This window comes from Sebastes umbrosus, chromosome 3, assembly GCF_015220745.1.
Source record: "Sebastes umbrosus isolate fSebUmb1 chromosome 3, fSebUmb1.pri, whole genome shotgun sequence".
NCBI lineage: Eukaryota > Metazoa > Chordata > Actinopteri > Perciformes > Sebastidae > Sebastes > Sebastes umbrosus.
In genome coordinates, this window is record NC_051271.1 from 36615208 (window position 1) to 36625302 (window position 10095).

General features: G+C 42.1%; 1 protein-coding gene and 1 long non-coding RNA gene across 2 annotated transcripts in view; one reads left to right on the forward strand and one right to left on the reverse strand.

Moving 5' to 3' along the window:
- Nucleotides 1-7845, reverse strand: part of LOC119485134 — a 19863-nt gene extending 12018 nt beyond the window's left edge. The window contains exon 1 of the long non-coding RNA XR_005206192.1: nucleotides 7378-7845. This is a non-coding gene — a long non-coding RNA (uncharacterized LOC119485134). The remainder of the gene's footprint in view (nucleotides 1-7377) is intronic.
- On the forward strand, nucleotides 93-9853 carry LOC119485132 (C-type mannose receptor 2-like). The gene is made up of 8 exons (XM_037764484.1): nucleotides 93-688; nucleotides 2409-2534; nucleotides 3780-3879; nucleotides 6052-6120; nucleotides 6597-6688; nucleotides 7815-7940; nucleotides 8200-8299; nucleotides 9648-9853. The coding sequence occupies exons 1-8, from the start codon at nucleotides 185-187 to the stop codon at nucleotides 9713-9715; spliced, it is 1185 nt and encodes a 394-aa protein (XP_037620412.1). The 5' UTR covers nucleotides 93-184; the 3' UTR covers nucleotides 9716-9853.
- Nucleotides 9854-10095: the final 242 nt, after the last annotated feature.

The window sequence follows — 10095 nt, forward strand, 5'->3', positions numbered from 1 at the left end:
CACTGTTACAACCCGGCCAACCGTCACGGCTACAACCGTCCCAACTACAGTGACAGGGCTTTACAATGACACTACTACCACACCGACCACTGTTACAACCCGGCCAACAGTCACGGCTACAACCGTCCCAATTACAGTGACAGGGCTTTACAATGACACTACTACCACACCGACCACTGTTACCATGACTACACGATACACTACCATCGCGACCACTGTTACCACGACTACAGCCACATCAATTCCTTGTTGTTCCCCTCCTTCTCAAACGACGGAAACAACAACACAAACAACAACACCAACAACAACACCAACACCAACAACACCACAACCATTCCCTGCTACACAGGCTTCTCTGTCATCGCCTTCTCAATTGACGGAAACAACACCACCACCAATAATAACACCAACAACACAACCATTCCCTACTACACAGGCTCCTCTGTCATCGCCTTCTCAATTGACGGAAACAACAACACCACCAATAATAACACCAACAACACAACCATTCCCTACTACACAGGCTCCTCTGTCATCGCCTTCTCAATTGACGGAAACAACACCACCAATCTCGATTACACAGGCTCCTCTGTCACCGAGCCAGATGGCGTGTCCTGAAGGATGGGAGGTGTTCCAGGGTCGTTGCTACTACTTTGTGAATGACGGCATGACCTGGCCTCAGGCTCAGGTAAACACTTAAAATAAGACCACAGCACCAAAACACTCTCTCTGTAGAAAACCCAAGGTTAAAGGTGCAATGTGTAATACCTGGCCACATGCTCCAAACAAATAGAGGGCAGCATTTCACCTCTACTATTGGGTCCATACAATCTATATTTTCAGTTATATATATATATATATAACTGAAAATATATATTAATAGCCAACTATTAATACGCAAAATTCAACCAAAATAACACCCACTATCTTTGCCATCTTTGTGTTTACTGTGACACTACCTGGGAGCTGCGTGGTGTGGTTTGACAGTTTAATTATTGGATTAAATTCAGTGGCCGAAACGAGGAAACCGCCTCGGGTTCTCCTTCTGATACTTTGTGTCCTTGGTGGTCCAGCTTTGCTCAGTGACTACAGACCGGATTGTCCTTCACCCAAACTAAATTTAAAACGTTTAAAAGAACTGCACTCTCTGTAATTCCACATCCCGTCTAGCTTAAAGCTGCAGTGGGTAGAAATGGAGCAAATATGATTAACAAAAGTTATTTTTATAAAAACGGTCACTATATCCTGACAGTAGTGCATGAGACAGGTAATCTGGAAAAAAATCATGTTCCTCTGTGTCCTCCGGTGCTCCTAACGGCATTCACAGACCGGAGGAAAACAACCAATCAGAGCTGATCTGGAGTCTGCCATCCAGCTGCCGTCTATGAGAGCTATAAGTCAATCACTCACAAACTCTGATCAAACGATCAAACTAGGTAGCGCTGATCAAATATGAATCAATATTCTGTTACTGTAATGTCTATTTCTCACCTAAAATGTTTCCAGAATCATCTTGTAGTGTACTGTTCAGCTGTAAAATGAGAGTTTGTGACTCGGCAGCCATGTTGAGATCAAGTTGAGGAAATACCAAGCACCGCTCACCAGCCAGAGCACAGCCAATAGGAACACTCTCTCTCTGAAATGACCTGTGATTGGTCAAAGTCTCCCGTCACGGGCTAGATTCTTTAAAGCCTGAAAACAGAGCCATGAGGAGGTGCAGAAGTCTAGTTTTTCTCTCAGAACACATGAATTGATGGCCATCTATAATTTATCATAATGTATTCTTTCTGACCCCACCCTGTATCCAAGTGTGGCACTTGCGGCAAGCGAACCTGACCCCCTCTTCCCCCAATGCAATTGACTGGGCGTAACTTGACTGGGATCTGTGCCGCACTGCAGGATTAATGTTGCATAATGTTCACTTAAAAAGTCAAAATTCAAATATTTTTTATATATATTTTGCACTTTCCTGGCAGAAATGGGCTTCCATAGATATATATTCATACTAAAAAGTAAAAGTTAAAAATATGATGGAATGTGTTTCCTTTAATCAGGTCAAGAAGGATGAATATTTGGTTATCTGTTTCAAATCAACATTTGTGCTGTGCATTTATTTTTTTCTATTATTATTTTAGACTGAAGCAACAATAGAAGCCACCAGAGTAATATATCATGTCCATTACATTCATGTTTTGTGTGTTTTCAATGGATAATTCAATGCAGTTGATTTCTTACATAGTGTGCACACATTTTGATATCACCACAATCTAATTTCTATGCAGGAAATGTTCTGTTTGTATAAAGCATTATATGTATATATGTATAAAGCAGCGTTGACCATGTGCTCATCAGGAACTTGGTCTTCAATGTGTCTCTTTTTTTCCTCACGTCTTCTTCTCCTCCACCAGTCGAACTGTGCCATGCTGGAGTCCATGTTGGTCTCCGTCCACAGCGCTCAGGAGTACGGTTTCCTCCAACAACTCACTAAAAATAATGGAAATCAAGAGGCTTGGCTGGGCGGTTTCTACCTCCAGGTACCAACCATATCCTGATATGACATTAGTAGCTATGATAATCTGCCACACCACAAAGAAATACAAGCATAAGAGACAAGAGAGGAATTTCTGGAATATCATAATATATAATGTGTTTTGAGATGTGTTTTCCAGACTGAGGGAGTGGCATACTTTTATGAACACTTGTTGTCAAATAGGGCAGCGTGGTCAAACTATGGCGCTCTATGTACCCCTCTAGCGTCGGTTTTGCTCGTTACATGCATACACTGTCTTTTCAAAATAAACTTCCGTGTTCACATGAAACAACTTTGTTATGTTTAGGCAACAAAACTACTTGGTTAGGTTTAGGAAAAGACTGGTTCATTCATCTTCAACCGCTTACCCGGGGTCGGGTCACGGGGGCAACAGCTCCAGCAGGGGACCCCAAACTGGGGGATCCCGAGGCGTTCCCAGGCCAGTGTGGAGATATAATCTCTCCACCTAGTCCTGGGTCTTCCCCCTTGGCCTCCTCCCAGCTGGTCCTGCCTGGAACACCTCCCTAAGGAGTAGCTGCTCTACTCCGAGTCCCTCACGGATGACTGAGCTTCTCACCCTATCTCTAAGGGAGATGCCAGCCACCCTCCTGAGAAAACCCATTTTGGCCACTTGTACCCGCGATCTAGTTTTTTTGGTCATGACCCAGCCCTCATGACCATAGGTGAGAGTACGAACGAAGATTGACCGGTAGATCGAGAGCTTTGCCTTCCGGCTCAGCTCTCTTTTTGTCACAACGGTGCGGTAAAGCGAATGCGAAAGTGGCCTAAATCGCATTTCGAGCACTGAATCTGTCATGGTGATGCAACACCATGAAAGTCATGGAGCTTTACATCAGGGCCACGCTGCAAACCCCGTCTCACACACTGCTCCAAAGACATATTTAATAAATGGTGCTGAAGGACCTCAGTGTAGCTTTGGACATGGTCCACCATGCTATTTTAATCATTTGCCGAGTGGTGTGTTGTTGTTGTTTTTTGTCATTTTTCGAAGATGGTGTAAAGTCTTTTTGCTTCAATTCAGAACTCCCTCTGCATTTCTATCCAGAACAGAGTCAGACAAAAATAAACAGTCCAATGTCAAACCCCCCCCCCCCCCCCCCCCATCTAATGTCTTCAACTGTGCTCGTTTGCTGTTTGATTTTTATCCGTTCCTATTTTACGTTGTTGTTTTAAATTAGTCCCCACTGTACAACGAAGCACTGATGATGATCTTGTGCTTTCCCTCCAGGACCAGTGGTTATGGATGGATGGTTCCTGGTTCTACAACAACAGCTTGAGCGGGGAATCCCAGGACAGCAGCAACCCATGCCTAATGCTCAATTCTTATGGTAAGAAAACACAAACATGAAGGTCCAGGGACTCTAATAATACAATCTATAAGTGGGTTTTACAAACTACAGCAGTGAGTTGCCTGATGGCCCGCAGCCAGTAGAAAGCAGAAAACAATATGTCAGAAATCAATCACTTTCTGATTTTCGATTTGGACAAAATATTTCCTACATGTTGACCTGTATGAGAGAGTGTTAGAACGTGGTTTGATTAACCAGAATGACCAACCATTCAGGATACAGGGGCCCAAAGTTGACCACATATTGGATGCCCACCCCTTCTAAAGCAAAGAGGTACAGCTGATGTTGAGTCTGTATTTGGTTCTAAAATGGGTATTGTAAACCACCTCTAGTTGCCAGACGTTTTCCCCCCAATGCCATCACATGGTCCTGTGCCATGAGCAGAGAAGTTCCACACAAAGCGTCGGGGAAGGCTTTTGCAGTTTTTATACTGCGCTGCACAACCATCTGAGAAGTAGAACACCTTCCCTAGGAGTTCTCCTAGCTTTCTTTCAAGCGACCGTATGACAAGAGGTGGACTGCAGCAACAGGCAGAACATACTGTCCAGGTCCAAACGAGATGAGCCAGTTATCATCAGCCCTTGACCAGTGGCTTCAAAATAAAAAAGGAAAGGTCTTCACACCTTCACATGACTTTGCACTAGGGGTGGGGAGAAAAAATAGATTCACCTATGTATCGCAGTTTTTTTTTTTGACGATTTTGAAATAGATTGTTTTTAACGCCAGAATCGATATATTTGCTTCATTTGAGTCTATGCATAGGTAGATGGAGGTTACCACTTTTATTGTTGTAGTCTGAGTAACATGACATGATAGCCGTTCCGTATCCTTCAACCAAAACAAACAGTAAGCGGCCGCTGTGAGCCGAAACGAAAAAGTAGAAAACGGTGGAGGGTCCGCGTAGATACGATCTGCACCCTCACATGTTAACACTACACATCCAGTAAAGGATGGAAACACTTTGGGTTTCACACATTGACAGGAAAAGCAGAGCTAGACATCACGGCTAAAGCTGCATGCTAACTCTGTCACAGACAGGAAACGTTATCGTATCGCGGTAACGCGGCAGTTGAGCCGGCCGTCGCTCTCATCTCCGTGGTCAAATGGACCGACGCTACAACTGTAGAGCACCCATATACTGACATTTATGTTAAATGCATTCAAACGGCCCCGATGGAGCTGACCATGGATGGACAAAGAGAACGGAGCTGACGGGAGAGCTAGAGACGGACTTGGAGAAGTTAGAGGAAGTAGACATGTGTGACTACGTCCGGTTTTCAAGATAAGGTGTTAACAAAGGGAACTGTATACACAAAATACATATATGGAAATAAGATTGATTGGATTATATTCACCCGAAGTATAAAACATTACATGTCCCTTATAAATTAAAAAGAAAATAACACTAATTTGTGAGGGAAATGTCTTTATTCTTTGATTTTTTGGGTTGCTGGTTAAAATTAAATGAATAATTCCTGACAATGACTGATATATTTGACTTCAGGATATCTCTGACTACATATATGCTGGAAATCAAACATTCTTACTGTATCAATTTAGATATTTTCCAAAGTAAAAGTCCCTAAAAGTATTATTCAACTTTTTCCCATGGTTTAGAGTTAAGAAAGTTAACAAAAATTTCAATAAATCGTGGTATCGAATCGCAATACTTAAAAATCGCAAAACATATCGAATCGGCACCCAAGTATCGAGATAGTATCGAATCGGGAGATAGGTGAATCAACCGATAGCGGGCATGAAACATGAAACCGTCAGGAGATGTAAAGAAGTGTCTACCCTATAACACAGCGCAGCCACTATGTGTGGATATATTCCAAAATTATTAGAATTCTGTCAAAATATGGCTGATCCGCTCCGAAATGTAACGGGGTTCTTCCTTGTAGCCCATGCTACGCTACACTCTACACCCTTCCACCAAGTTTCATGAAAATCAAGCCAGTAGTTTGATTTCTGATGGAATGCCCCAGTAGTGACTGTGACAATGATTTAGCTCATCACATACAGAATGGAAAAAAAAATCAAAGCTTTCAGATACTTGGCGTGAGTTCAGGCATTTATTATCTGCACAGTTACATAACGCTCCGCTCCATTATTCTCACGGCCTTTTTTTCTAATCTTCTCTTTCCGCAGAAGCATGGAGCAATTCCCAGTGCAACGCTGGCGACTATTCCTCCATCTGTGTGAAGAACTCCAATGTCCGTAAGTCAATTTGATCTATTTGCATGACTGAAAAGGAACATATAAGGGAAGTTCATAGTGAAGTTACAACATGAAAGAAGATGCATTCAGAATGCTTACCTTGTCCTTCATGTTACACTGATTCTTACAAAATGATCTTACTTGTGAAGGCCCTACTAAGTTGTGTTAGCAGTTATCAGAACAGCCTGAAACGATTTAGTTTCACACATGCGCTCGATCAACAGGAGTGATCGGTTCAGCCATTTGGTTTTTGGCTCTGCTGTAAAACTGTTTTCAATCACACCAAGGGAATGAAGTTTTTTAAGGAGTTTAATACTGCTGTGTAACAAATCTGCCTCGACGTAGTATCCAACAGTCAAACGGGAAAAAAGAGTCAGACGATCGTAGGTGAAAGGGTCGTGATGTGGATTTGAACCCACAGGATTGTTGTAAATTCTACGACGATGTCTAATTGTCTTTTTGCTTGACATTCACAGCGCCGTCCATGTTGTGTCCTCAAGGCTGGACGGGGTTCCAGGGACGCTGTTACTACCACAACTACGAGTCTCTGAGCTGGCCTGAGGCTGATGTAAATACATAGTATAACCGCCATGCCCATATTGATTACAAAATTGCTAAACATGCAGTCACAGATTAGAGAAATACAAATTGAATCAATTATAAACAGGTTCATTCGCCCATCATTTGCTCTTGTAATATTCACATTAACAAGTAGGACAGTGGAGTTGTTTTGGATTAGATTTTTGATGATCTCACACAAACCTAGATGTTTTCAGTTCTTCAGAGTAACAAGTCCTAAAGCTCAAAGCTTACTTTGCTGGATAATGACCAAAACTTTTCCAAGTTTAACCCCAAACATTATGTTCTTTTTTGAGGGACCAAGTTAGCTGGATGAAGGAATATTTTAGCCTGCATTACTTTTGAATAATAGGACCTGCCACTTGAAATGAAGCGAGGACTATGAGGTTGAAGTGCTAACTATACACATCCACCTCAAAGGATCTGATTAGGAATTGTAGTCCTTTTTGCTTCCTCTGCCCTCTTACGCCGAATTCACACTAGAGCGGCGGAAAAGTGCGGCCTGCAGCGAGCTGCCGTGCAATGTCTAATGAAAAGCTGCGGTGGCCGCTCCCAAGCTCTGCGAGCTGCGGCCGTTTTTTGATTCTGCGGTGAAGTGCGGCCAAACTAAAATTGGGAAAAGTTTAACTTTTAAGGGGCAAAGTGCGGCTAGAGAGGACCCACAGCCAATCAGTAAACAGTGACTCGTGTGACATGTTGACCAATGTGACAAAGAACTTCTTCCCGCCTGAAACACATAAACACGCCTCCCAGCTGCAGAAAAATTTAATCATTGTGGCGAGCTGCACCTCGCTGCTGCCTGGTGTGAATTTGGCGTGTGTTATTGCAGGTTTGAATTCATCACACAGTTGAAAAAGGAGGTCTTCAAGTCCAATCCAACAGACACAGTCAAACCTAGTTTACTCTCCCTCTGTTTCTCTTTACCTCCCACAATCACTTTCTTTCCTTCTCCTCTGGCATCTTTCACTCTCCTTCTTAATTCATCCTCGTCTTCATCTGTCACCTCTGTACCTCTTTATTGTTACCAACTCTTCCTTGGCGTTGGTTTCACCTCTTCGTCTCTGTCTGCTCTATTCCACGCTTCATCCTTCTTCTGTCTTCTTTCTCTCCGCCAGGTTAACTGTGCTGGTCTCGGGGCCAGCCTGGTTTCAGTCCACAGCCCTGACGAGTATTTCTTCCTCTATAAGCAGACTGCTGCTAATGGATACACTGCAAGCTGGCTGGGTGGATTCTACCTGGAGGTGAGATGACGAAGCAATACATTAAGTATTAAGATGTTCTGTGTTGTATTGTTGATTTACAGAGTTTAATATACTCTGTAAATCAACCCCACTGCACCAATGTTTACCTGGATCATCTTATTTCTTCTACAATCAATAAAACAATACACACACATACTGGCTTAAGATACTAATGATAGTGTCACCAACACACGGAGAAATAAGATAAATCCATCAGAACTTTGTTATTAACAGATAATGTTTCCCCGTCTCCCTCCAGGACCAGTGGATGTGGCTCGATGGTTCCTGGTTTTATCAGGGATTTTTTACTCAGATGTCTCCAGACGTTACCTACCCATGCCTTTCAACATACAACACTGGTAAGAAACACACTTTGTGGTTAAAACAATCTCAGTTTCATCCAACCTAAACATATGCTCTTGGTCATTTTTTTTTTTTAAATCAAACCTCAGCTTAAAGTAATAATCTCGAAGATATTTGCAGTATTACCAACTAGGGCTGCGATCAAAAAGTATTTTTCTCTTAGGAAGGTTCCTAACGGAGTGAAATGACCCGGAAGTATCTCAGTAGCAGCCGTGATAAGAGCTGTTTGAATTCTCTAAATGCTGAGGAAAGGTGCTTCAATGCCTATCCTTTAGCATAGGATACACTGGACCATCCTTTACCAAAGGAAAGGAGATAATGCCGCCCCACAATTCCTTGTATCTGCAACATTTAAAGCGACGCACCATTCTGCCGTACATGTAAACATCTTACATAGATTAATTATTTTCATACAGTCATATACTAATGGGGATTAATTTTTTTTCTCTTCTTTTAAATATAAATAAATATTACGTCGTGTTACCTGTTACCACCAGTAAACAGGGTGTCGCCAAATCACAGCCCAGTCGCCCGGAAAAAATGTTGGTATTGGACGTTTCATCAAACCAGGGATACGTTCAATGTTGACGTTTTTGCATTCGGTCAGAGAAAGTGACGTAGTTTAAAGAGCGAAAAATGGACACATCGGGGCGGGCGGGCGAGAAGAAGGATGCGTCCAACAAACACGAGGCTTTCATCTAGGAGACCACTGTTCATGTCCCGTGTCCACAACGTTCAGTATCATTTTCACTGTACAAACGTAGTAGTTTTAATCCCAACCATGTCCTAAACCTAACTATAGTGGTTTTGTTGCGTTGTTGCGTTGCGTTGTTATGTTGTGACATTATAATATGAACACAAATCATGATCTTTTTTCGAACCTTAACCAAGTAGTTTGTTGCCTAACCAATCGTTTCACAACATTAAAGACGTGGCATTGTGCGTTTCTGCAAGCGTCATACGAGGCTGATATGAAACTAACTATTTATGAACCGTATTTTTGGTTCAGAAACGTCGACATTCAGCATATCCAAGGTTTGCAGAAACGTCCAATGACAAACATTTTTTTTTATAGTGAATGGGTTGCAAATTAATCAGGACTGAAATCTTACAGATTGCCACTTTAAGTGCAGCAAACCTGGTGGTTGCTTTATGGTGTTGAGATAAAACTTGTTTTATGATCCACCACCACCACGTATGAAGTAGATCTATGAATTATATATTTTTTTTTTCCAACTGATACGGTATGGCTTTGGACGTTTTTTGCAAAAACCCTTCTACTGTTCTGTATAGGACATGAGAACATGTTCAGTTTTAGTATCTAACCTCTCTCTGTCTTTACAGATGGTTGGAGTAATTACGAATGTAATCAGAACTTCCCTTCGTTTTGTGTGAAGGATGCGGTCGTGTGAAGGATGCTCTATAAATCTGCAAATCACACAGGACAGACGTGCATATTTTACCCAAATGTATTCTTGAATTCTTTCAAAATGGAAAAGTATCTGTGTTACGCAAATTTTACCAAACAAATTAAAGATTAATTTATCATCCCGGAGTTTCAGGGTGGTTCTTTTTTTATTGCATTACATCATGTAGTTGTCAATTTTTCTACACAATAAACAAAAGGTTCTTATCTGTATCCCACTCTGCTCTGTAGACAGACAGACTCTCCTCAGTAAATCCAGTTATCATTTCCAATCTATCTGTTCGAACAGGACCGCTCACTCTCTGTTGTTCCGGTCCAAGCCCCCAGGAAGAACGCCGGTCGTTGATGCCGTATGACGTATGACAA

Coding starts and splice junctions, on each gene's coding strand:
- LOC119485132 (XM_037764484.1), top strand. CDS start 185: ATGACTACACGATACACTACCATCGCGACCACTGTTACCACGACTACA. Junction 6,121..6,596: donor TGTGAAGAACTCCAATGTCC/GTAAGTCAATTT, acceptor TGACATTCACAG/CGCCGTCCATGTTGTGTCCT. Junction 6,689..7,814: donor TGAGCTGGCCTGAGGCTGAT/GTAAATACATAG, acceptor TCTCTCCGCCAG/GTTAACTGTGCTGGTCTCGG.